Here is a 27,841-nt window from a genome sequence, read left to right as displayed (position 1 = left end):
CAAGAAATAATTATCAGAGAAACTTAATGCTAAGACCTCATTCATATTGTCTGAATTCCAAGAACTTATTAATACAAAATAAGGTATTTACATGGCAAACAAGACATATACGTTTTTTGAAATATAAACTTCTCAATAGAGGGTAAAGGTAGAATTACTTAGTGATGAGAGAGCTGGCTGGCAATCTAAGAATTAAATAACAAGCAAAAATCAACGAAGGAGCGGGTGTTGTGGCCCTGCAGGTTAAACTCTCGCTTGGGAGCCCACATCCCATCTAGCCTGTCACAGCTGGAGTTCCAGCTACTCCATACTTCCAATCCAGCTTCCAGTTAATTTGCCTGAGAAAGCAGCAGAAGATGGCCCAAGTACTTGGGCCCCTGCTACCCATGTGGGAGACCAGAAAAAAGCTCCTAGCTTCAGCCTTGCCCAGACCAGCTGTTGTTGGCATTTGGGGAATGAACCATGGAAAATATCTCTCTCTCTGTCTTTCTCTCTGACATTCTGCCTTTCAAATAAACAAATAAATCGTTGTAAAAATCTCAGTCTAGATATTTAAAGAGCACACACACATACTTCTACAGAACAGACCCCCAAGTTCATTCCCTTCACTTTGAAGCAAGAGGAAAAAACAATTCCAAAGCACACGATTACCAACACACTACAGATAAAAAGTCTAAAAATCCCTATATGATGAAAAGTTACTTTAAAATGGCAAAGGAAACACAAACGGTAAGTTACTGGCACCTGCAGCCATTGTAAAGAATAAATATTCACAACACATAATGGCTCAAACTTAATACAACAGAAGACTCCTGTTTTAGGCAAACAGAGGATACGGTTGTGATTCAGAAATAGAAGGATAACATAATTAACAGATGGAAAAACATTCAATGCCACTGGGAATGGCACTCACAAGACAATTCCGAGCTACTACACTTTTCAATTTACCAGAATAACCACCACTTGCTGGCAAGCACATTTCTCCTACCTCGCTGGCGAGATACCGGCTACCACCCTTGGGAAAGCAATAGTTACAGAAATTCACTGTCAAAGAAAAAAAAAGGCGTCATATTCATAATCCAATAAACTGATGACTAAATTTGCCCCAAGAAAATAAACCAACAGAAGAAGAAGAAGCACTGAGCATCACGATTTGCAGTTACGGAACAATTTGTAAGTATGTGGTTAAAGTACAACGTGGAAAGTAAGAGCATAGAAATGGCTGCATAGGGTGGTGGACTTAGAACTCAATTTCCAGAAAGGTTTCCACTGACATACTTAACCATCACCACTTCTGGTTCTAGATGCAAATTAGGGCCTCTGTGGGTTGCAGCTGTGTGATGAGCTCTGTAGTCACGGTGAACAGGCTCCTCTGCTTCAATATTATATTAACCTGTAACATTCCTGTCCCTTCAGCCCTTTTTAATTAAAAAAAAAAAAAAAAAGGAAGCATGCACTCAAGTATAAAATATTTGAAATGACTCAGAAATGTGAAAAGAGAATGATAATGAGAAACCTCTAACCAATGGCTTTCCAGTTGTTTGACCAAGGCCCACAGTAAAAAACACACTTAACAAAAAAACCAACCCAGTACATATATTAGCATGCACAACTGAGTTTCGTGAAATGATACTTCCACCTATCGACTGCTATGCCTTCTAGATTTCCTTTTTCCAAAAAAAAAAAAAAGTTACTCTTGCACATAACCTAAGAACCAAATATTGTAAAAACTGTGTTGAGAAAACCAGCAGACGCCAGCCAGGCCTTCACTGTCCCCTTCCAGAGAATTCTTTCTGACATCTAGCTGGCTTTAATTTTTTTTTTTTTTTTTTGGCAGGCAGAGTGGAGAGTGAGAAAGGTCTTCCATTGCCGTTGGTTCACCCTCCAATGGCCACCGCGCTGATCCGAAGCCAGGAGCCAGGTGCTTCTCCTGGTCTCCCATGGGGTGCAGGGCCCAAGCACTTAGGCCATCCTCCACTGCACTCCCGGGCCACAGCAGAGAGCTGGCCTGGAAGAGGGGCAACCGGGACAGAACCCGATACCCTGACCAGGACTAGAACCCGGTGTGCCGGCGCCGCAAGGCGGAGGATTAGCCTAGTGAGCCACGGCGCTGACCATCTAGCTGGCTTTTACATTTTTTTTTCCATCTTACTTGAAAAGCAGAGCAACAGAGACTTTCCACCCACTCGTTCACTCCCCAAATCCCCGCAACAACCAGGGCAGGGCCAGGCTGAAGTCAGGAGCCTGGAATTCCCTCTGTGTCTCCCACATGGGCGGCTGGTGCCCAAGAATTTACACCATCATCCGCTGCTTCCCAGGAAGAATTAGCAGGAGGAAGCTGAATCAGAATCCAAGTAGCCAGGACTCAGGTCAGCACTCTGATATGGGGTGCAGGCAGCCCAAGGGGAGACAACCCACTGTGCTCATCCCTCTAGCTGGTTTTTTGGATGTTCACACTCAACTATCGCAGAAATTTCTGTATGCATTTGTTACTAGTCCCAGGTTTTTCAGTTGTAGGAATTATCTATCCACTTCCTATCCTGAAAGACAAGGGTTAAACTCTTTACTTTCCACACGCCATCTCATCTCTCCCTTCAAACCACGTCCTCACACAAGTCCTTTCCCATCCTTCACTCTCCATAGCTAATTGTAGTGTTAGCTAGAGTAATTCTCAAAGTTGACATTATCATGACCACGTGAGCCATCAGACTGAGCCAAGTGAATCATGGCTTCTCAGCGCAACTTTTTATTTTCTTTGGAGTTAGTAATTAGGATTTTGGGGTGGGTGTTTGGCATGGTGGCCTGCTTGGGACACAGGCATGCTATATGCAATAACTCTGCTTCGGATCTAGGGTCCTGCTAATGGGTACCCTAAGAGGTAGCAGATGATGGCTCAAGTACTTGGGTCCCTGCCCCCCAGTAGAAGACCTGAATTGAGCTCTGGGTTCCTATTTTTGGTCTGGTCCAGCTCAGCCCTGGCTGATACAGGCATCTGGGGAATAAACCACCAGAAGCTAACATTCAAATAATTAAAAAAAGAAAAAGAAAAGAAAATGAATTTACAAATTTAGAGAATTACATAAAACTTTTAAAGAATGTTTGTGTTTTTCAGGGTCAAGTGTTTGGTGCAGCAGTTAAAACACCACTTAGGATGCCTACCTCCCTTTCTGGAGAGTGTGCACTTGAGTCTCAGCTCCACTCCACTTCCAGCTTCTTGCTAATGCACACCTGGGAGGCTGCAGGTGATGGCTGGAGCACTTGGGTCCCCACCACCCATGGAGGAGACATGGATTGAGTTTCAGGCTCCAAATTTAGGCCTGGACCCACCCCAGCTGCTGTGGGCATTTGGGGACCAAACCAGCACAGGGAAGATTTTTCTCTTCCCCCTCTCTCTTTCAAATAAATAATTCTTTCAAATAATCATTTTTATTTTTCCACTTGACTCATTTCTATGAATTTGACAATATTCAACCCCACATTCAATATGGTTGTCTAAATCCTCTCTTGGTAAATGTTGTAACATCAGATGTTTTATTTCTGTTTCCTCTTCCGAAAGAAAACTCCCCTGGAGCCTTCTGGGCCACTTTCACCTGGCCTGGTGCACAGACCTCCCTTTACCTCTCCGGGAAGACAGCCTCCAGGAGGGCCACACTTTCACTTTTCTTCGTGGAGAACTCCTTCCACGAAAAAGGCAAGTTTTCCAGGTCTACCATGACTGAAAACATTTTTACTCTGCCTTCACCTTTTTTAAAAATGAATTTTCATTTATTTTATTTAATGCAAAGGCAGCTGGTTCAGTCCGAAGCCAGGAGCCAGGAACTCAATCCAGGTCTCTCGGCATGGGTGGCAGGGACTCAAGTTCTTGAACCATCATGTGCTACCTCCCAGGGTGTGCATTAGCAGAAAACTGGGGCTGGCACAGAGGTGGCACTCTGATGTGGGATGTGGGCATCCCAGACAGCCTCCTAGGCACCATGCCCAACACCCATCCCTGCCTTCACTTGCATAAGTTGAGTTCGGCTTTGTGTGGAGTTCTAAGACAGGAATCAGTTTCACTGAGAATGAGGAAGGCATCACCTGACCACCCCCTAAACTCTGGTTCACTGAGAAGCCCCATATCAGTCCAAGTTCTGATCTTTATATTGGACCCGTTGACTCTCTCCATAAACATGCAGGACCACTGCTCTCTCCAGCACACTGATTTCAGGGTGCTGGTCTGGGTCGATCTCCATCCCCTTGGCTCAACATTCAGTACCTCCTTCCAGTACAGAAGTTAACAACCTATTCTGGGAACATTTTTCCTCCGTAATAATGTTGCCACTTGCCTTGTTTTGTGTTTGTGTGTGTGTGTGTGTTTGACAAGCAGAGTTAGACAGTGAGAGAGAGAGAGAGAGAGAGAGAGAGACAGAAAGGTCTTCCCTCCATTGGTTCACCCCCCAAATGGCACTACGGCCAGCACGCTGCGCCGATCCAAAGCCAGAAGCCAGGGGCTTCCTCCTGGTCTCCCATGCGGGTGCAGGGCCCAAGCACTTGGGCCATCCTCCTCTGCCTTCCTGGGCCACAGCAGAGAGCTGGAGTGGAAGAGGAGCAACCGGGACAGAATCTGGCGCCCCAACTGGGACTAGAACCCGGAGTGCCGGTGCCGCAGGCGGAGGATTAGCCTAGTGAGCTGCGGCGCCGGCCACTTGCCTTGTTTTGTTCTTCCTTTCTGCAGCTCCTTTTAACCAACATGAGAACCCAAGCTGGTTCTTTAATATCCTTACCTCTTCTGTTCTATCATCATCTCTTCACCTTTTTGCTCTATTTCTGAAGTCTTCCTCTCAATTTTATCTTCCAATAATTCAACTTATACTTTTGCTCTGTCCTTACCTGTTAAGTAACTTTTTCTTCTCTAAATATTTCATTCTGGGGCAGGCATTGTGGCACAGCAGGTTAAGGAGCTGCTTGGGACACCTGCGTGCTATATTGAAGTGTTTGTTCAAGTCCCAGCTCCTCTGCTTGCAATCCAGCTTCCTGCTAATGTAACTGGGAAGGCAGCAATGATGGCCCAAGGATATGGGTCCCTGCCATCCACATGGGAGACCTGGATGGAGGTCCAGGCTCCTCCTTGCCTGACCAAGGTCTGACTGTTGCAGGAATTTGGTGAATCAATCAGCAGAATCAATCTCTCTCCCTCTTTCTCTGCCTTTCAAATGAGTATGTCTTCAAAACAAAATGTTTCGAAGTGTTTTTAAGGTTTATTTATTTATTTTGAAGGAGTTACAGAGAGAGAGGGACAGAGAGAGAGAGAGCACGTATACATGAGCGAGCTCGATCTTCCATTCGCTGGTTCACTCCCCAGATGGCTGCAACGGCCAACACTGGGCCAGGCAGAAGTCAGGAGTTATGAGCTTCATCTGGGTCTCCCATGTCGGGGACAGGGGCCCAAACACGTGAACCATCTTTGGCTTCTTTCCCCAGGCCATTAGCTGGGACATGAACAGTGTCCACGTGGGATGCCAGCTTTATCCACTATGCCACAACACCAGCCTCTACTGCTTCTTTTTTAATAGTAGCCTGTTCTTACTTCATAGACACAATATCTCTCTCATCTCTCTGAGGAAACCTAAGTTTTTCAAAACATCCTCTTCTCCAAATAGACTGTTTCTTTCAAGTACTTTTCAAAATGTGTTTTGCTTTATTTCACATTAGGTAATTTCTTCCCAGGATGCATTAGTAATCCCCATGATTTAGAGTGAATGACTAAGGTACTGGGAGCTCGAGGCCTCGGGCAGGTGAGTCTCTGCCTAAGGTGCTGTCTGGGCCATGTGCTGGGAAACCCCTGCTGTCGGCATCGTGTGTTCGCTTCCTCTTGCACTGGTTAGGTTCCTCCCAGGAGGGACCTGCTTGTCAGTATTCTGGATGCCCAATGGGATCGGAAGACTAGGGAATGGGGGTGGTCTCGCTATTAACTCCTAACCAAGTCTCCCAAGCCCCCGGTTTTTCCTTCTGCAGAATATATCTGCAGTGTCCAGCTAAAGTGGGACAGGCGGTCACCCGACCCCGTGGGAGAAGGAAAGGAGAATGGAAATACAACCCCATCAACTGCTTTCTAACTATTCCTGTACTCAGCCACCTGTGATGTCCACTTCTCCTCAGCCCCACTCACTCACCCATCTCCATCCTTGCGGACTGATTCATTTCTTCTTAAGTTTCTCTCAACCTATGTGAGGTTTTAGGAATAAGGAAAACTGCTTAATCTACCAGTTTTTCTACAAAGTTTATTGCCAACTTGTTTTGCAGTAAAGTAAAAGGAAGTATTTCTCATCACAGAAAAAGACAGAAGAGACTTTACAGGAGAAATTAAGGTTACTAACCAACTGTTCTTAATACAGGGAAATTATTTATCTGAGTGGGTCCAATGGGCAGTCATCGCTCAGTATCCCAAGGACACCACACCCTGAAGATGTTCAAGTCCTATGTTCAAACTCCTATAAAATGGCACAACATTCATATGTAACCTATGCACACCCTCCAGTATATTTCAAACCATCTCTAGATTACTTACAAACCTAATGCTATGTAAACAGTTGTTACGGTGTATTATTTGGGGAATAATTACAAGAATAAAAATCTGGACATGTTCAGTGCAGACACAATTTTGTCCCCAAAGATTCTGGATCTGAGGCTAGTTGAATGCACAGATGCAGAACTCACGATCCACGGGCTGCCTGCCATTGCATGCGCCTCTGACAGCTGAGCCTGCTTGCAGCTGAGGGCACAAGAGGCGATCAGAGATTCTAAGCAGAAGGATTTGACGCTCCACTGCTGGTCTGAGATAAAGGGGCCACCTGTAAGGACCACAGCGAGGCTGCCCTGGTGACACAAGTCAGCAAGGAAACAGGGACCTGGGTCCTCCAGCAACAAGGAACTGCTACCAGCTGAACTTGGAAATGGCCTTTCCCCAGAGCCTCCAGAAAGGGGCACAGCCTGCCAAACACCTTGATTTGAGCCTTGAGAGATCAGAAGCAGCAGATTCAGTTGAGCTGTGCTATACTTGGACTTCTGACCTGAAGAAACTGTGATAATAAACACACAGTGGTTTAAAAGGGAGAGAAGGGCAAAAGGCAAGAAAGTTTAAAGGATGTGAACTCAGAATAGAGACTAGGCCTAAAAATTAAAACGTGCAGGTTTACAGAAAGCCCATTACCTCCCCCATTTCCAGATAAGCTGTGTCAGAACATCACGGCCACCAACTGGCACTCCCTTAAGAAGCAACTGCCCGTGAGCCTCTGAACCATTATTAATCTATGGTCAGTGTTTGGCGGTTCACACTCAAGGGAGTGGGGCCCTGCTCCTTAGCAGGAACCTTCAGAGGCTGGGGGACAGCCACCTGCACACTCTCCTGCCTGGTCTCCCATTCTGACTTGCCTTCTTTGGACAATGTCTATTTTAAAATGGGGCACTGACTCCCTGGGTCAGATAATACCTGGCTTTTCAGAGAATGGCACAAGGACTAGTAACTGAGCTTGCTCAGAGAACAGAATGTCAGTTCCCCTCAACCTGCATTTTTTTAAAGATTGATTGATTGATTGATTTGAAAGGCAGAGTCACAGAGAGTCAGATGCAGAGAGAGAAACAGATTTTCCATCCGCAGGTTCACTCCCTAAATGGCCACAACTGCTGGAGCTGAGCCAATCCGAAGCCAGGAGCCAGGAGCTTCTTCTAGGTCTCCCACATGGGTGCAGGGGCCTAAGGACTTGGGCCATCTTCTACTGCTTTCCCAGGCCATAGCAGAGAGCTGGATTGGAAGTGGAACAGCCGGGACTAGAACTGGTGCCTATATGGGATGACGGCACTGCAGTGGCGGCTTTACCCACTATGCCACAGCACTGGCCCCAATCAGCATTTTAATCCTAAAGTAAGGAGCCGGCGCCAACGCCTGTAGCACCCACATCCCATATGGGTGCTGGTAAAGTCCAGGCTGCTCCCCAGCTCTCTGCTAATCAGGGAAAGACATGGGAGACCTGGAAGAAGCTCCTGAATCCTGGCTTCAGATCAGCCTAGCTCTGGCCACTGAGGCCAATTGGGGAGTGAACCAGCAGATAGCTAGAAGATCTCTGCCTCTCCCTCCCTCTGTAACTGTGCCTTTCAAATAAATAAAATAGGCCTTTTTAAAAAAATTCTAAAGTAAGATTAAAATTTGAGCAGCTCTGAGATAACATACTCATTTCTGATACAGACATACAAATGAGGGAGGAAGTCAGCGGGGAGGAGGGGCAGGCATGGAGGACCAAAGGAAAAGGAAGCCAGGATGGTGGGAAAAGGGGAATGAGTAGTGGGAGGTCCAGGCCCAGACTGGGCTGCCTGATCTTGCTGGCCTCTGGAACACACCGCCCCTTCACAGATGCACTGCTGGTGCTTCCAGATCTGTATCTCCCCCAAACACCAGGCATTAATACCAGGCTGCAGACCACACAGCCTGCCTGGAATCCCCAGGTCCCTCAACCACAGTGAGGCTGCCAACGGGGCTCCCCAGGGAACCCTCAACCCCTTGAGCAGCTAAGCCATCCACTGAGGAGCTATGGCTGACCTCCCCACCTCTCCCTCCTAAGGACCAAGGGTTAGCCCTTCATTAGCTAGCTTGGTAGAAGGTCTCTTACCTGGCTCCTCACCTCCAATTCTGCCCTCTTCTTGCCCCTTCTTCTGGAAGATCCAACTGACCCCACTGACAATACCATGTGCCCATATTCTGAGCTACAACGCCCCCCATTATCCTTCCCACCCTTGTTCACCTGGTCCGGATTTGAGGGCACCCAGAACTGCCCATCACAGGAAAGGGCAGCCACATTCTCCAGGGAGCTACAGCCCCTGCTGTACCTCCAAGTAACAGGTCTAAGGCCCTGGTCAGTCCTACTGTCCCAAAGGGGGTCCTCAGAACCCCTTGGGTGCTGTGGAACATTTGCAGAGCAAAACAACAGGTGACCCAAGGGGAGGAGCCTTGGTGGGGGGAAGTGACTACAGTAGGGGAGTGGGCTCCAGTAGGAAAGAAGGCTTGCTAGGCAGGCTGCCTCCCTGCCCACAGGAATCTCAGAGGGACAATGCTGTACCCCACCCCAAGACATCACCACCCTGAGAGCAGAAGGAGCTCGACTCTCTCTTGCTTACCCCTCAGGGTCAGAAATGTGTCTGACTCCTTCCCTACCGTTCCCCAGTTATTCAGAACCCCATACCAGGGGTCCAGCGGACACGGAGGCAACAGCCAGCCTTTACCACAGAAGGACAAGGCTGCACAGGCGGGGAGGTGGGCAACTCCTTAACACAGGGTGCCAAGGCATCAGCCGTGGGATGGCCTCCACATGGAGGTTCAGGGGACGACAAACCCTAGCTCCGAGCTCTATCACGTTCTCCAACAATCCTGGGGTTCTCAGAGCACAGCTTCCTGAAAACACACTGAACCTGGCAAGCCAATTTCCACTGCCAAAAACCCAGTCCAAAACCTGCTGAGTTTCAGCAGCGCAGAGGGGCCGCCTTGCTAACACGTGCAAGGAGACTTTTGTCTAGCCTCAGTGCTGTCATCAGGAAGGAAGCAGAGAGCATGGATGTGGGTCAGAGGAGGGAGGCAGCTGGGGAGATAAGCAGGGCACACACACAGCCTGGAAAGGAGCGCATCTGATACACTCATTTCCACACTTACTAGTTTGATTACTTTTTATGCCACAGGAGCTTTTGTTCCAATCACCCTGCTCCAGAAACTTTGCATGGAGGTGGACAGAGCAGGCTACTTCTCTCTCCGAGAGGCTCCAGAGTGCACACCTGGAAATCGATACACCGTTCCCTGACCCACACTCCATGGGAACTTCCCTTGGACTAGTGCAGTAGGACAATGAAAGCCCCGGAAGGACAAGGGTCAGCAGGAGCCCTTCATGGAAGCCCATCTGAAAGGGTCAAGCTGGAACAGCCTGTGTACCCAAACAAACAGTAACAGTAATGATCTTAAGTCACTGAAACAGTAAGAATCTGCAAGTCCATTCTCTCTCTGATACACACACATACACGCATGCACACACGCACATGCACAGATAAATAAAAACAAATGGGAGACAAGGCTAGTTCTTTAGGGCAGTATGCTAGATAATAAAGGTAGGACTTAAGAAATTAAATCACCACCACTCAGGAATCATGTCAGAAACTGCTTCCTTGCTGGATCCTGAAACTAGCTGATAAGAAGTCTGATGGGAAACAATGTATTAGCTCAGCAGTGAGAACGCCACCAGGTACACCTTACACAAGTGATCACTGCTGATATGAACAGCGATGAGTCACACGGACAGCAAACAGCACCTCTGCGGCATAACCTGAATCTACCGCGGGGAAGCAACAAACACACTCAACGCAGGGGAGAGTCTACAGAATAAGTGGCCTCATCAAAACACAGTTTGTCACACTTGTCCTTTAAAAACAACAAGAGGGGTTGGCAGTGTGATGTAGCAGGTTAAGCCACTGTCTCCAACACCAGCACCCTGCTCCCTGCTCGTGTGCCTGGGAGAGCTGTGGAGGATGGTCCAAATATTTGGGCTCCTGCACCATGTGCGAGACCTGAATGAAGCTCCTGCCTTTGGCCTGGCCCATCCGCAGCTGTTGAGGCCACCTGGGAATGAACCAGTGGATAGAAGATCTCTCTGTAACTCTGCCTTTCAAGTATATAAACAAATCTAAAATACTAATACTAATAATAAGCAAACAAAACATTTGGGTGACAAACATACCTGGGGCAGACCCAGCAGAGATTTTCAGGATGAGTCATCAGGCAGGACATGGAACAACACCTGGCTGCCCATGTGAGACACCACCCGGTCACCGCAGCTGCGGCACCCCCACCAGCTGCTTTTCAAATGGCTGAGCCAAGGGGGCCTGGCTGAGGAAAAGCTGCCCATTCCCACGGCGGAAGGCAAAGCCAACCCTGTCAGACTGCCACATACCCAGACAATCCTAGTGGCTTGCTTCTTAAAACCTAGGCCAAGGAGAAATGTCCATACATGCATGCCCTCGCTGTAAAAGCACAACAGAGCCGCCTCAGCCGGCTGCACACAAATGGGCAGGATCTGAGCCCGGTTCTGTGGCATCTCCAACATGGACAGCAACACGAGGCCAACGTGCTGTGCTGCCAGAGTTCAGGAGGACAGGACTGTGTCCACTCGAAAAGTCTCAAGTGAGAACCTCAAAGCCAAGGGCTCCCCAGGCTAGCAAGGCTGCAGACAACCTGGCCAGGAAGCCAGCCATACACAGGCTGGCCCGGCAAGTCCCCTGGGGTGAAGAGGCTTTTGCCGTGGGAGACAAACACCTCAGGGCTTGTTTCTACACACGCAGGGCACCCTGAAGAAGGCTGGGCAGGTAACTCCAGCTCCGAGTGGGAACCACCCTGACCATTACGAGTACTCTCAGAGATGCACAGACCAGATCTTGAGGAGAAATAAACTTTGCTCCAGTAACTGGGCCTCTGCTAGCTGCCGTGGGAGTGCCAGGCAGGCTGCAAGGACTTGACTTACATGCCGCAGGCAAGTCTGAAATGCTCTCTTTGTTGTTGTTCAACCCCCTCCTCCTTCCCACAAACTACATAGGAGACTACAGAATTATACAGATCTACTCCTTCCCTCCATTTTTCCATGCCTGAAAGACTCAAAGATTATGGCTCTTGGGTGTTTAAAAATCTCTGTATCCAAAAGTGCAGCGTCTGCTCTCATATACCGTGTTTTAGACAAATAACCCAATCACTCTGAGGATGGCATTCTAGAGAATTCCCAAAGCCTTCCCCCCATAGGGTGGGACACTTTCCAGCCCAGGGCAGAGTGAGGCTCCAAGCCTCCCCAAGCAACGCAAACAGCCTGGAGAAAAAGGATTGAGAGCTAAAACAAAACAAATAACAAAAAAACCTTCCCAAAGAAGTTGCGAGAGTGAGGCTTACTAGGGAGAAATAAATAAATCTAAGTGCACACTGAGAATGTCAACAAAGAAAAGGAATAAGGGAGACAGATTTTTAAAACTGCAAATCAGGGGCTGGTGCTGTGGCACAGCGGGTAGAGTTGCCGCCTACAGACATCCCATGCAGGCACCAATTCAAGTCCCGGCTGCTCCACTTCCGATCCAGCTCTCTGCTATGGCCTGGGAAACAACAGAAGATGGCCCAAGTCCTTGGGCCCTGTACCCACGTGAGAGACCCAGAAGAAGCTCCTGGCTTCGGATAAGGGTAGCTCCAGCCATTGCAGCAAATTGGGGAAATGAACCAGCGGATGGAAGACCTCTCTCTCTCTGCCTCTCCTTCTCTCACTGTGTAATTCTGACTTTCAAATAAATAAATCTTAAAAAAAATTTGCCAATCAAGCCGGCGCAGCGGCTCACTAGGCTAATCCTCCGCCTTGCGGCGCCGGCACACCAGGTTCTAGTCCTGGTCGGGGCGCCAGATTCTGTCCCAGTTGCCCCTCTTCCAGGCCAGCTCTCTGCTGTGGCCAGGGAGTGCAGTGGAGGATGGCCCAAGTGCTTGGGCCCTGCACCCCATGGGAGACCAGGAGAAGTACCTGGCTCCTGCCATCGGATCAGCGTGGTGCGCCGGCCGCAGCGTGCCAGCCGCGGCGGCAATTGGAGGGTGAACCAACGGCAAAGGAAGACCTTTGTCTCTCTCACTGTCCACTCTGCCTGTCAAAAAAATTTTAAAAAAATAAAAAAAAAAATTGCCAATCAATCGTTGGAAACTGCTGGAGAAGGCTGAGGAATCTGGAACTCGAGACAGGAGCAAGTTAGCAGATCAGCCCCTACCACAGAGCCAGCCCAGGAGGGCAAGGGAGCTGGGGTAGCGGGGGCACACTGACCAAATCTGGAAAGCCAACTCAACCTTTTCCCACTGAAGAACTACTACAAAGTATAAGCTTATAGTCCCTCCTCTTCTGGACTACTTATTTGGACTTCAACATATGCCAAAATATCTTCCTACGGAATTCATTCAGCTTCTACAAAAATCAAACACTTACAACCAGATTCTGATCCTGTCCTCCAGCTGGAATGGAGGGGGTGGGGCCAGTGGCACCAGATGGTGGAGGGAGGCTCCAATTACCTTCTGGGCTCCCGTGCCCGGCAGACGACCTCACCCTCGCCCTCCCCAGTTAGGCTCCAGGCCAAATGGAACTTTCTCAGCAGGGCCCCACCTCCAAGGGATACCTGCTGAGAGGGAAGGGGCTGTGGAAGAAACCAGAGCTGCCAGACCCATTGCAAGTTCACGACTTTAAGGAAGACAAAAGGATAAGTCTACAAAACCACAAAACAGACCGAAGGTGAGAGAATGACAGGGCAGGCGTCTGAGCTGCGTGTGAATCACTGGGGAATCTTGCTAAGCTGCACACTGTGATTCAGCACCGCCCCCCACCCAGACACCATTCTGCACCTCCACAAGCTCCCGGGCCGTGCTGATGCTGCCCACCGACACACCTGTGGGTGGCGCTCCCAACGGCGAGGACAGAAGACGCGTGGAAGGACAAGCCACGACTCCGGAGCACACGAGGAAAACCACCATTCAGGAAGGTGCTTCCTTACGCACAGGCACGCACTCAGCCTTTCAGAAGGAGCACTTTGATTCTGGAGCTTGTTTGGTATTTGAGTGCATCTTACTGGATATTTACAGGTTATTTTATGAGCGCGGTCTGCCTCCCCGGCCCTTGGACTTTATCCAAGAGTGAAGGTCGCCTGTGACTCCCCACCCCTCTACCCCCCACCCCCCAGGCAGTGACACAGGCTGGAGGACAATGGACGGAAAGCCACAGGGGCAGCACTGGGTCACACTGGGGGGGGCCCAGGGGAGGGAGGCAGATAAGCGACCAGAAGCTGACCTTGAACAGGGACAAAACCCGAACCCACCCACCCCCAACAAGGAAATGGGATATTTAGGTACAAAGAGTATTATCTCCTAGTTTTTGTTTTTACCTTGAACAGCCCAACTTTACTTTGGCAGGAGGTAAAATTGAAAGCTTTGCTTCCCTTTCCCCAGGCTCCAAATTCACAAGACCCAGGCTTCGCTAACAAAGCTAACATTGATGGCATTTCCAAGTGAAGAGTCAAGTCTAGGTCTGAGGGCAGACACGTATCAGTGAGCTCCTGGCGTGCACCTGAACCTGGGAGCTGGAAGCGTGTGTGTGTGTGTGTGTGTGTGTGTGTGTGTGGGATCATCACCACCCCCAAGAGGCGGAGGAAGCAACATCCTGGAACAGAGGGCACTTGTCAGTGTCAGCTGCTGACACTTTCTTCCCAAAAGGTCCGAACAAGCAAGCAAGGCTCCAGGTAGCAACAGCCTGTTCTGGAGTTGAATCCTCAGAACGGCCAGGCTTACAGCTAAAGCATTTCCGTAGTTCATCTGCTCAGCCTGCCCTTCCATTTTCCAGTCCCAGACCTCCGCCCAAGGAAATGACGTGCCAAGGTCACCCAGTGAGCTGGCAGCACAGCTGGGATTCAAACCCCACCCTCCGCCACCCTGTGCCTCCAGCATGACCTCTCCCGATCTTGTTTTTGGGTTCAATCACCCCAAAAGCAGCAGCTGCTGTCTCCATGCATTTTAGAGTGAACTCCAGCGCTTGTTGCTTTGGGTCTTGCAGATGATGCAGCATTTGCTGAAATGAGGCCACCTCAAGGTGCAACCCTATCTGGGGCTGAGACTCGCTTCCTAATTTGTGCAGCTTGGCTGATAAGAGAGGCAGATGAGACAGCCAGACTGATCTAAAAAAGCCGGGTTTTGAAAGGGTAAAAGAAAATGTTTTATCTGCGACAACTCTGTATGTCAAAGGCAGGTGACTGCTACAGATTCTGGCTGCGGTTAGAAAGAAGGAGAATGCATGGGCTGGGGCGGCCACACTTCCAGGAAGAGCTATCAGACCGTGCCCCGCCTGCCACCCCACACACAGCTGAAATCAACCCCAGAGACATTCAGATGTGAAGGGACAGGAGACGGCTCCCTCAGGTGGAGAGAAATCCTTCCAACCATAAAGACCAAAATAAAAAGAAACTGTGTGCGCACCCAAGCCTGCCGCTGATGGCTAAAGGCACTTCCTGCACGGATTAAGGGGCCCAGGAGGTAAAGGCTGATCACACTGGGTGCCTGAGAGTGGCTTTTTCTGCTAAGGACCAGCCTAGCTGTCTCTTACACACACACATACCCTCAACGAGCCCTCTCCCTGTCCCCACTGCAGGAGCCACTACCATTCTGATCTACCCAAAGGGGAGTATCTCAGCCTGGAAGAGAGAGGGGCATCCGACCAGAAGAACTGGGGGTACGGAGAGACTGCATCCGTGACACAAGGGATTCTAACACTGCCTCGCTCCCGCTGCCTGCCTGTAATTCAAGAGCCTGGAGATGGCAGAACAAAAGAAAATGGCTGTGGCTCGGGCAGCGGGGGTGGTTGCAGGCCGGGCTGCCAGCAAGCAGGCTTTTCTGCAGATGAGCACTCAAGTGAGGAACGGGCACACTGGGCTGCGCACCGAGGCACAAAGGAAAGTGGGGGGCCGACTGCAAATGAGGCACGCGCCTGGCCCCCACCCAAAGGGCGCAGCTGGACGGCAGGGCTGGGGGTGGGGGGAGGCGGGCTCAGACAGAACACACTCCCCAAGGCGGCAGGCAGGTGGCCGATGAGCCAGGCCTGGGCTCTCAGGCGCCTTCCCAGCTGCTCCGAGCTCTAACCCAGGTGGTTCCAGTCACAGTATGTGGACTCGAGGGGGAGTTTGACAGAGGTACACAGGAAGGGCTAGGCACCTCCGGACCTGGGCTGTGGGGTGGCAGGCACAGGGATGGGGCAGGGCCCAGAATCCGAGAACTCAGGAGTAGCCTTGGAGTAGTGCAGGGTTGTGTGCAAACGGGCCTCAATCAGGCATAATGGGCTCCTGCTGCCAGCAACAATAGCAGCCCGGCCACTCCCTCTCTGCCTCCTCTCCCCCCACCCCCTCAAATCCACAATGGGAGGCAGCAGGAAACCAGCACAGAGCCCTTGAATAGCTCCACTGTGTGGCCCCATGCCCCGCCTCCTAAGCCCCACAGGTCAGCCCTCGCTGCCACCCGGCCACAATAGAAACCTCTGTGCTAACAGGGGCCCAGGCCCCAGACAACAGAGCTGTGGGCATGGGAAGCTGTGGACTTCTCCCCGGGAGCTACATGTAACGGCAATGCAGAGAAGTTCTGTCTGCAAAGGTGGGGGGGGAGGGAGGGGCTAGGGCAGGGCACAGGACACAAGCCCAGCCCAGCAGGCCAGGGCCTACCTAGTGGGCCTCTGCCAGGGAGCGCTCAACTCTCCCTGCTTCCTGCCCAGAGGCCTGCAGAAGGCTGTAGTCATCCCAGGGACACAGCCAGAGAGCTCAGAGGACAGAGGCGGCGGCTCCAACCCACGCTCTCTCAAAATCCTCCCTCCCTCCCTCCCTGGTGCCAGGGAGAAAAAATTCGCCCATCCTTACCCACTGCTCCTGCTCGTGAAGAGCTCAAAACAGAAGACCCACCCATTCTTTACATCAGATGCCTTCTCCACAGGCTTTTACCATCACAGGGTGGCAGGCAGGTCCACAGCACCTGAAAGGTGGGCTGCAGAGCAGGGAGGGCAGGGGACCCCCGAGCAGCACAGGGTCCAGTGAGGCCAGGGGCCTGGTACTCACACCAGTCCCAGCAACTGGGAGAGAAATCTGTTCTCACAAAAGCGGATGGCCAGCTCCAGCGTGTCTTTCGCCCACTGCTCCCCTATGCACCCCTCACAAACCCACTCTCACAGGCCCCACTCTGGCCACCTCATCACACTGCTACATCACTCTTTAGAGTACACAGGCCTCGTGGTGCTCATGAAGACGGGAGGGCCTGAGCTGAACCTGCACCAGGCCTCCCAACTCTGTCCTGGCTGATTATAGAAAGACAAAATCCCTCCAAAAGAAAACCTCAGAAACTTCCATCCTGCTTCTGGGAACCAAAACAGTGTGTTCCCTTCCCGGCAAAGCACCCAAGACCTCAACTCCATGTCCAGCCACCTCATGCCTGGGAACATGTACAAGGTACTCCTGCAACCTGGCTCAAAGAAAAAATCCTGAAGCAACCTTCATGTCCATCAGCCCCGGGCTGGCGAAGTGAGACGCGGTTCCCCGTAGAGCAAATGTCACGCTGCTGTTCAAAAGAACGGACCAAACAGTGTGTGCTGAGACAGAACAAACCTGGGACAGGCTCTGGGGCGGGGAGCTCAGGAAGTGCAGGAGAGCATGGCTGGCAGGCGCCGTGGGAAATGGCAAGTGAGGAGGGCAGCCTCGCTTGACTAGGCACCGACCATCTGGTGACGGAGGCCTCAGGGGAGCAGAGCTGCCGGGGTGAGGGCAGAAGCGCGCATGTTCCCTGTTTCTTTGTTTTGTGTTTTTCATCATGCACATATTTTATTAAAATGAAAAGGTTAAACCCAAATCAATATTTAAAATGCTTGGCTGGCGGTTATGGCAGGAGGCACAAAAAATTGAGGGCAGGCGGCTAGATACTCCCTCTGAAGGAGGAGCAGTGGGAAGTTGTGGGGGAGCACAGGCAGGGGGCAGGCAGCAGGCAGTACCAGCTTTGGGAACCCAGGCAGACCAACTCAGGGAGCTCCCTGCTTACAGCACCTCCCCAGTCCCAAAATAGAACGTTCTCCTCAGAAGAACAACAGCAGATTCTGATACAGGCAAAAGGAAACCTCAAGTTACTCCACACCAAGGCCGGCCTGCCTATGCGGAAGACCCCAAGGTCCAGGCCATGTGCATATCTGGGAGGCTTCTCAGAGCCTTCCCCAGTCATCACCAGGCTCAAGGTCCCCCTATTGTGAGCTCATCCCAATCTTAGCCTCTAAAGAAAGCCATTTCAACAGATTTCTAGGCCTGGCCCAACTCCAAGAACAGGCTAAAAACAGTTTCTCCAAAACCCCAGCTCAAAACTCCAACCCTTTATCCACTCAACTCCATATACCTTTCAGGAAATGAGAGCTGCAAAATGGAGTTGTGAGGTGCATTTGGATGGATATTTATTCCTTGCTAAAGGGATACATATATGTTGTTTAAAAGCCTCCTTTTACTGGTGTGTCAATAAATATTCTGCACTCGGAAAGCGCTGATGTATTTCCTCCACGTCATACAGCCCCAAAGGAATAATACAAAACCATCCAGAGTGTCTCCTGCTGCTAAGGAATAGGACACACGCCCATTAGGGCCAGGCAGGGCCTGAGAACTGGCCAGCAGGGAGTGGCTCATGGACAGAACTCTCTGGGTAGCAGAGCTACCCCACCCCACCACCACCTCATCCCAGGACCACCACAGCAGGTACAAAGACCTAGCAGGCTCAAGCTCAAAGGCACCCAGGCCACAAAGAAGGCCAGAGCCACTACTGTTATGAAGCAGCAGGTTAAGCCACCAGTTTTAAGTCCTGGCTGCTCACTTTCTAATCCAGCTTCCTGATAATGTGCCTGGGAAAGCCCAAGTGTTTGGGCCACTGCCACCCACGTGGGAGACCTGGATGGAGTTCTGGGCTCCTGGCTTGGCCTGGCCCTAGCCATTTTAGCCATTTGGGGAGTGAACCAGGGGATGAAAGATCTCACACACTCTTCCTCTTTCCCTCCCTTCCTCTTTCTGTTACTCTGTGTTTCAACCAAATTTCTCAAAATCTGAAAGAAGGCCAGGGGTATGCCTTGACTCCCCTACACCACCAAACACTTTCTGGGGACTGCTGCATTGTTCAATAGGTAGCTCCAAGATGACGAGGTACAAAGGAGATCACAAGGAGGACTGCACCAGGACTGGGAGCCCTCAGACAAGCTCCTGCTGTCAGTGGGCTCAGCAGGTGGTACCTGGAGCCCCACAACCCTCCATGAGACCCAGACCAGCCCCTTGCCAGGGCTGCTCCGCCCCCACCCCACCCCAGGATCAGGAGTAAGAGCAGACCCTGTGACACCCCAGCTTGGCCTCTGCTCCCCCCCGGGTCGCCAGTCTCCCCCCACACCTCTACTTGGGCACATGCCACTCCAAGCTCCTCACTTAGCCTGCTTTCCTCAGCAGCCCAGGGCCCTCGGGGAACCCTACTGCCACCTCCAGCTCTTTTTCTGGCACGCCCCTCAGAACTTATCCATGTTGACACCGTGACTTGTATCTCACTGGAAGCAGATAAAGAGACAACGAGGGTGCGAGGATGCGAGGATGCGAGGGTGCGAGGATGCGAGGATGCGAGGATGCGAGGATGCGAGGATGCGAGGATGCGGCAGGCAGGATTTCTCTCACCACTAGCTCTCCCCCTGCACGGGTGGAAGTAGGGCATGGAACCTTTGAGAAGTGGAGAAAGCTCCCACCCACCCCGCAGCCACCAGGTTTTCCACACATGGGCAGGTGACCTGGTTCCTGAAAAGCTGGCTGTTTAGAAACAAGAGCAGCCCCAGGGGGACACAGACCAAACGGGGTCACGCGCGCAGGGAGGCTGGTGGGAGCGCGCCTGCAAAAGGGGCAGGCTCCGAGCAAGGAGTGGAAAACAAGGAGGAGCCTCGCTCAGGGAAGAGGAGGAACAGGCTGGCTGGGTGCTGGCATCTGAGGCCTGAGAGGGGAAGGAGGCTGGTGGGGCCAGAAGCTCTCGCGTGAAGGCCCTAGCGCGTGCCATCGCAGCAGGGGGAGAGCGCCCACCGCACCTGCCTGGGCCCATCTCAGACAAATGAGACAGTCTTAAGGTGGTGGGGGAAGGGAGAAAGAAAAGGGGGGCTCAGGGAGAACCACAAAGTTGTTAGACTGGTTTGGCCAGGAAGGAGAGAGCTGGAAACACAAGGTACAAGGTTTCGGAGACTGAAGAAGGAGAGGGTCAGGTGCCCAGAGGGAAGTGGCCATGGTCCAGCAGCCAGCAGGCCTGGCGATGGGAGGTGGGCAGGAAAGCTCTATGTAAGGCGCAGGGCTGGTGGGCTCTGTCCTGGGTGCAGAGGGCAAGTCCAGCAGGCTGACGGGGGCAGCCAAGGGAAAGGAGCCAGGACGGGCAAAAAGAAAACACCCAAGGTTTCTGGAAACTTGAGGGTGACGTTAGGAGGGACACCCACAAGAGATCCTGCTCATGAGGGCCACGTGTGAATGGTCATGAGTGTAAGTCAGTGCAAGAACCACAGGCATGACGGAACAGGGGACACTGTCTGTCATGCGTATGCCAATGATTCTGCCCTTGACCAAATTACTCAAGTCCTCTGAACCCTCTGCTCAACTAGGCCTAAACTTGGGCTTCTGTCTCTACCCTTGGAGCATCCAGTTGAAGCCAGAGTCCCCTACCTGAATATCTAACCACATTCCTTGTCCTCCAGCATCTCCCAGGAAAGGTCTTATTAAGTCAGTCCAGGAAAAAGCTCCCTATACTCCTGGAAGTGTTCCAGGAGCACTACACTCTGCAACTTGCCTGTAAGTTCCCAGTCCCTTTGCTAGATCTGGAATTGAGCACAATCTCTCTACACCCTACCTCGATAGCCCATTGCAGGAGCTGATGCGGCATGGCAGGTAAAGCCTCCAGCTGCAACGATGGCATCCCATGTGGGTGCTGGTTCGTGTCCTGGCTGCTCCACTTCCAATCCAGCTCCCTGCTAATGACCTGGGAAAAGCAGCAGAGGATGGCCCAAGTGTTTGGGCCCCTGCCACCCATGTGGGAGACCCAGATGAAACTCTGGGCTCCTGGCTTCAATCTGGCCCAGTGCTGACCATTGTGGCCATCTGGACAATGAACCAGAGGATGAAAAATGGCTCGCTCTGTTTCTCCCTCTCTCTGTAACTCTGACTTTCAAATAAATAAACCTAAAAACAATGCAATAGTTCTTAACAAAGTCTACCTTACTTTGTTAACAAATATCCCAGGATAATTTTTTCCTTACATACATAGAGCTCCGCAAGTCCTCCTGGACTCATCACGCCCACATCTCACCCAGTGCAACCAGTTGGTCTGGGGCTAGGCCCCCACCAAGCCCCAGGAAGAGATCCTGACCGCCTGGCCCAGAGGTGAAGGCTGGAGTAAGGCAGCTAATTCCCCAGGCTGACATCTGGAGAAGAGGCAGGTCTCTCTGTGGCAATGGTCACTCAGTGGGCAGCTATTGCCTCTCTGTGAAGCAGCTGGTGACAGCAGCTAGGAGGCATGGGAGGAGCAGGGCCCTGGACACAGCGGAGTGTCACCCCAGATTGGAGACAACACCCTTTAGAGCCCCACCGTGGCCTGAGCCCCCGTGGTGGCTTTCTGAGGCCCATCACCCCTCACAGCAGGCCCACATCATCAGCCGGGGAGGCTGTTTTCCCGGTCTCTACCTGCCACTTTCCAGTATGCTAAGGCTTCCTAAGGTGCCCCAGCAGGCTGCTGAGGCTTTCGGCACAAGACCCCATCCCAGGCTGTGTCCTTGGCTATCCTGCTGCGCTCCGCCTCCCAGGATCTCTACTCAGACCTCATGGTGTAGATGAGATGCTTCAGACTCCCATTCCCTTCCAGCTGCCGGGGGCCTCCTGGGAGTTACAGCTATGGACTCCTCAAAGCCTCGGTATATTTTCAAATGCTCTCTGGGCCCTACAATATCCATGAGCTGGCACACAGATCCAGGGAAAACCCAAAGAGGAGGTTCATCAGCCTCTTGTCGTAGGCCCTCCCCAACCTTACCCACGCAGGAGGCCTGACCTCAGCTCTGCCACCTACCAGGGGACACAGAGTCTAAGCAGCACCAGCTCACAGAAGCCACTTTACCATCAACTACCATGGTTCTCAACCACCAGGGCAGGCCAGCAGAGCCCGAGGGAGCCAGTCCCTCCAGCCATCTAACCGGCAGATAGGGCTCTGAGCTTTCCCCCTGGCTGCTCAGAAGGGTGGCAGAACAGACCACAAAAAAAAAAAAAAAAAAAAAAAAAAGAAAAAAAAGTCTCAACCCCAGCTGCACAGCCCCACTGAGGCTGATTACCAGGCTGCTGCCTCCCAAGAGAAAACCTCAGCCCCGCCCAGCCCACCCAGCCCCACCCCAGCTCCACCCCGCCTGCCTGGAGGAAGTGGGGTTCCCAGAATCAGCTGCTGGGGAGCACTTTGCTGAGAGCAGCAAGGGAGATGGCAGCTGTCCCACACCAGAGCACCAAGCCTAATTCAGAGGCTCCAGATCCTGCCTCTCAACCGTGAAGTGTGTACTCAGGCTTCACAGAAACCCCATGAGACAAGAAGGGCCGACTTGATTCTTCTCACTTTACAGATGAGATTATAGATGAGAAAATGAGGAAACTTTTTTTCAGAAAGATAAAAAAAAAAAAATCAAAGACTTGTCTAGGCCATTCAGCCAGGAAGTAGACACAATCCAAAAGCTGGCCTCCTGCTGCCCGGCTCTGCGAGCTGGACAGTGTCAATCACCTGCGTGTTAAATCAGCTGAGGCGCTGAACACTGCCCGCTGGCCGGGTCCCGGGCTGGACCAACGCAGACACTTGATGTCTCTGGACCAAAAATACACACACAGTCACCGTCCACTGTGATGCAAGACCAAATGGCTGGCACTCACCTAGGCCAAAGACTCTGGAAACACCAGTCTCCCTAGGGACTCTAATGACCAGCCAGGGTGGGCCCACCATCACCTCTCCTCCATTTCACACTTCAGAAAACACAGCTCCTGACAAAGCAGGAAATATGCTAAGGACAGTTAGCCATGATGCAGAAGACCCTGCAGTCTCGCCGCCTACTCCGCCCCACTGGCCTTGCTGGTAGTTGCCAGAGACCAAGAGCAGACATCTGAAACAAGATCCACGGTGGAGTGCCAGTGCTGTGGCGTAGCAGGTAAAGCCGCCACCTGCAGTGCCGGCATGCCATATGGGTGTCGGATGGAGAATAGGCTGCTCCACTTCCGATCCAGTTCTCTGCTATGGCCTGGGAAAGCAGTAGAAAATGGCCCAAGTCCTTAGGCCCCTGCACCTGCATGGGAAGACCCAGAGGAAGCTCCTGGCTTCAGAATAGCGCAGCTTCAGCCATTGTGGCCAATTGGAGAGTGAACCAGCAGATGGAAGACTGACTCACTCTCTCTCTCTCTCTCTCTCTCTTTCCTCTCCTCTCTCTATGTAACTCTTTCAAATAAATAAATATTAAAAAAAAAAAAAAAAAAAAAGAAGGCCGGCGCTGTGGCTCAATAGGCTAATCCTCTGCCTGCAGCACCGGCACACCGGGTTCTAGTCCCAGTCAGGGCACCAGATTCTATCCCGGTTGCTCCTCTTCCAGTCCAGCTCTCTGCTGTGGCCAGGGAGTGCAGTGGAGGATGGCCCAAGTGCTTGGGCCCTGCACCCGCATGGGAGACCAGGAGAGGCACCTGGCTCCTGGCTTCAGATCAGCATGGTGCACCAGCCACAGCGGCCATTGGGGGGTGAACCAATGGAAAAGGAAGACCTTTCTCTCTGTCTCTCTCTCTCTCTCACTGTCCACTCTGCCTGTCAAAAAAAAAAAAAAAGAAAAGAAAAGAAAAAGACCCACAGCATAGCTGCCTCTCTAACACCCTGCCACAGAGGTTTGAGAGGAGAAATGCAATTAACAGGAGGCTTCAACTCCCAGCCCCACATATATACCCTGCCTCTTTTCTTCTCATTACCCCTCCTTTCCACACCTGAGACCTATAAGGTCAGTCCTAGAGTCCTACAAACGGCAGAGTGAGAACACAGCCTGCTAGGGCTACTCGGCACAGCTCCTGCTTCTAGGAAAGTGGCTGCCCCCACCACCTACCTACACCCACGTAGGTGTCCAAGGCCAGCACGCAGGAAGAGAGACGGAGGCACGGCCTGTTTCCTTCCTGTGGGCACAGCCATCCCGTTTTAAAGGGCTACCGGCACTCAGTGGCAAGAAGACAAGGATCATCATTCTGTTCACAGCCCCTAGCACTGGTCTAAGACCTGAACATCTCTGACCCAGAACTCAACACTAGTCCTCAGGCCTGTGAATGAATGAATGACCATAAACACAAGGAACTCAAGTATTGCCCAGGGTCAGAGGACCAGGACAAAGATGCTAGAACTTGGGAAGAGGTCACAGAAAAACGCATGAATGTAGGCAGGTAGTAGACCAAAGTCTCCGAGCCTCCAGCCCTCCCGCTTTGTAGGTAAGGGTGACTATGTGACTTGCTTTAGCCAGGTAGAAGTTTTAAGAGCTGGGGTCAACTCATCACGCTGTCTTGTCCCTCTGTCCAAGTGGCCAGGGATTTCTAACCAATTAGTACGGGTTCACAGTGAGGACAGCACAAAGCGGAGGTGCAACAGTTATCTGGTGTAACCATGAACATTTTACTAGGACTTGGGATTGTTGTTACCACAGCAAACCCTGATTTATCCAGATAGCAGGAGTGACTCCCCCATCTCCCATGCTCAGCAGGGCTGGCCTTTCCCTTCCCTGGCCTCAGGGAAACAGAAGCTCCATTTCCAGTCAGTTAATCAGCAGGGGTTTGGAGACATCTGCTACACATCCAGACTGTGCTAGAATAAATGAGATGCTGGGGCTAGCTTGTGACACAGTGGGTTAAGCTATCACTTGTGACACTGGCATCCCATATTGCCAGTTTCAGTGCCGCCTACTACGCTTCTGATCTTGGGAAAGCAGAAGATGGCTCAGGTGCAGGGCCCCTGCCACCCAAGTGGTAACCCAGAGGGAGTTCTGGACTCCTGTGCCTGCCCTGTCTGTAGCAAGCATTCGGAAGGTGAATCAGGAAAACGAGGATCTTTCTCTCCTCTCTCTTCCTCCCTCTCTGTTGCTCCTCCTTTCAAACACTAAGTCTTTTTTTTTTTTTTTTAATTACCTCTGGAAGGAAAGCACTGTCTAAATTAGAAATGAGAAAACCTGGCTTCTGAGACCTCATGCAAGTTAGTCTGCAACCTCTCTGGGCCAAAGTGTCTTTACCTGGAAAATGGGGTAGGCAAACCAATTAATACAAGTAAAGCTTCTAGCACAGTGCTTGGTGTTACATCTCAGTAGATAAGTATTAAGTTTCAATAAATTCACTATTACCATCACTATTAAACCTTCCACATAACTGCCATAAACTTGTCCATAACATTTACTACATTTTTTTGATGATTTGTTTATTTGAAAGGCAAGCAACTGACAAGGAAAGACAGAGAAACAAGTTCCATTTGTGGTTCACGGCCGTAACAGACAAGGCTGGGCCAGGCTTAAGCCAGGAGCCAGGAACTCCATCCTCCTCTCCCACATGGCTGGGAGGGGCCAAGCTATCTGGGCCATCATCCGCTGCCTTCCCAGGCACATTAGCAGGAAGCTAGATGGGAAGTTAGGAGCCAGGACATAAACTGGCACTCTGATACGGGACACCAGGCATCACAAGCAGCAACTACACCTACTGCACCACAATGGCAACCCTTTACGTTCTAATCCCATAAAGCTTTCCCAGCACTGGCACAATGGCACTGTGTAGGCACTACCAAAACAAGATCAAATCCCTTGGGAGAACAAAGTGAGGCCTCAGGGAATGGTTCCAGAACCCAGGGCTCTCCTGCTCCCTGGCCTGCTTGGAACATCACTTCAACCACCACAACCTGCAGGGCAGGACTCGCCCCTCCCATACAAGGGAAGAGCTTCTCCCTCCCACTCCCAAACACTGCGAGGAAGGAGCCCTCATCTGTCCTAAGAGACTAGGACAGAGGGCTGCTTGTAAAAGGGCCTTCAGTGGGGAAGCCAAGCCTTCTGTAGCCCCCCCGCCCTTTCTTCTTGGAGGCAGTCACAGAAGCCCCAGAGGGCTGGGGTTCCTGCGTGAGCGAGTGGTGCTGCTACAGCAAGCCCAGATCAATAAGCACTTCTGAGCACCTACTGCAAAGTTTACAGCCAGGCAGGCAACGCTGAGCCCCAAACAGTGCTTGCTAGAGTGCCTGGCACCCCACAGACTCTCAATCATGCTTTGTTTTGTTAGAGGAACTGCGCCCCTGGGAAGCAAGCGCGGGTGTTCTGGGCTGAGGGACAGACCTATGAAGAAAGCTTCCGCAGAAGTGGTGTGCAACAAGGGATGACACAGTGGGAGGGGAGGAGAAAACCCATCCCCCAGCCTGTCACTCGAGACATCAGAAATCCCGGGGACAGCTGAGCCAGGGACTACAGGGCATATGCTGGCCACGATGGCAGACTCTGGGCTTCATTTTGAGGGAGCCTGGACCAGAAGAAACCCTAGAAGGAAGAGTGCTTCCACCTACCACTGGGCTGGCTGAATGTGCAGGGGTGCCCCCGAGGGCCTCCGCCCCAGGTTTCCCTTCAGCCCGTGCAGGAGCAGGCACCAACTTCTGCAAGGGGGAAGGGGAAAAGCTACGTTTGAGGACTGGCGGGGAGCTGACCTACTCCTACTAGCCCAGGGCAACCTGCACCCCAGAAGGGAGGACGACCCCTCCCTAGAGAACAGAACATCAGGGAGCGCGCACCTGTAGAGCCCCAGTTCAAGGCCGGGGACTCACCGCCCAGGACTTGACTCAGCCACGCTAAACGGTCAGCACCTGCCCAGCCCCGGGGCTGACGGCTTCCCCTTCTCCCGAAGCGCGGACCACTTTTTTGCGGGAGGCCAACTTCAAGCCCTGGAAACACGTGTCCCGACCGTCCCTGGGTCGAAGTCCCACGCCTAATACACACGCAAACACAACACTCACTCACTCACTCCTCCGGGACCTGGGATCGGGGCGCAGCGCCGGCACCGGACAAGCCACCTCCAGACACACCAGCCCAACTTGACCGAAGCTCCGGCCAGGTCCGGGGTCCGGCTTTGCCGCCAGGCACAAGCTCCACCACCCGCGCCCGGACGGCGGCTCACCACGCACCCAAGCCCGCGCGGGGCGAGGCGGCGCTCTGCGGCTCGGAGCGCACTCGCGGCCGGGGTTGCTCCCTGGCTCGTGCTCGCCGCCGCCCCTGACCGGGCTCCGCGGGGCCAAGGGCTCGTGACCGAGCCGGAAGGAGCGCCGGCCCCGGACTCGCCGCTGGGGACCAGGGGGCACAGCCCGGAGCGGCGGCGGCCCAGCCCCTCCCGCCCTCCCGGGCGCTCCCGCCCCGCCCGGCGCCCGAGTTCGGCTCCACGGGGTCCGGGCCGCGGCCTCCCGCTCGGCGCGAGCGATCGAAGCAGACAAAGCCGCGACGCCCTCAGGCCGCCCCCCTGGGCGGGCAAGGGAGGGAGGCTGAGGGACGGGAACGGGCGCCCGGGCAGAATCCTCGTGCCCAGGGGACGCTCGAGGGGCGGCCTCAAACAATGGGGGGCAGGCCCCGCGGCTCCCGCGGGGACCCCCGCGCTCTACTCACCCGGCGCGGCGGCTGCACGGCGCGGCCCGGCTCGGCCGAGGAAGTTAGAGCAAGTTCGGCAGCGCAGGCGGGAGGGCGCGACTCGGGCCGGCCGAGCGGCGGGGCGGGGGGAGGGGCGGGGCCGGGGGCGCGCGGCTGGCGGCGGCCGAGGGAGGGGCGCCGCTTCCCTGCGCCGCCCGGTGCGGGCCCGCCCCCGGGCACGCCCCCGCGTGGCTGGCCCCGCCCCCTCTCCGGCCCCGGCCCCGCCCTCCAGCCCGCACGTCACCCCCTGAGGTGAGGTTCGGTCGCCCGCGGGTCCCTTGGCCGGGCTGTGGGCGCCCCAGGCCCCGAGCCTACCCTCGGTGGGTCCGCGGCGCGGCGGAGCCCGGGCTCGGGCGTGCCCCGGTGGCCTCGGCGAGCTCGCGGGGCCGCTGCCTGGGCTCGCCCCTGACCCGGCCGAGCCTGGGAGACGCACCGACTGCGGGGAGGCCACGTGTGGCGGGCCACGCAGAGGGACCGGGTCGGGTTGGGAGAAGGTTTAGGAAAATGGCCGTGCGGCAGGCAGGAGACATTCCTGCCAGCCCTGGGAGAAG

The 27,841-nt window shown here is 52.9% G+C and overlaps 1 protein-coding gene across 3 annotated transcripts in view; it reads right to left on the bottom strand.

The window, feature by feature from the left end:
• Positions 1-27,418, bottom strand: part of TSPAN14 (tetraspanin 14) — a 59,478-nt gene extending 32,060 nt beyond the window's left edge. Inside the window, exon 1 of one of the 3 annotated variants that reach the window (XM_051833052.2) lies at positions 27,270-27,418. Coding sequence is in view for 1 of the 3 variants with exons in the window: in XM_070057950.1 (XP_069914051.1) it covers positions 13,459-13,543 (85 nt within the window). In the remaining 2 variants the exon portion in view is untranslated. Of the gene's footprint in view, positions 1-13,458; positions 13,627-27,269 lie in introns of those variants that run through there. The other 2 variants (XM_070057951.1, XM_070057950.1) reach the window with 2 other exon arrangements.
• Positions 27,419-27,841: the final 423 nt, after the last annotated feature.

The sequence above is a fragment of the Oryctolagus cuniculus genome, chromosome 15 (assembly GCF_964237555.1).
Source record: "Oryctolagus cuniculus chromosome 15, mOryCun1.1, whole genome shotgun sequence".
In the NCBI taxonomy this organism is placed as follows: Eukaryota; Metazoa; Chordata; class Mammalia; order Lagomorpha; family Leporidae; genus Oryctolagus; species Oryctolagus cuniculus.
The sequence above is the reverse complement of the archived record's forward strand: the minus strand, read 5'-3'. Positions and strand labels throughout refer to the sequence as shown.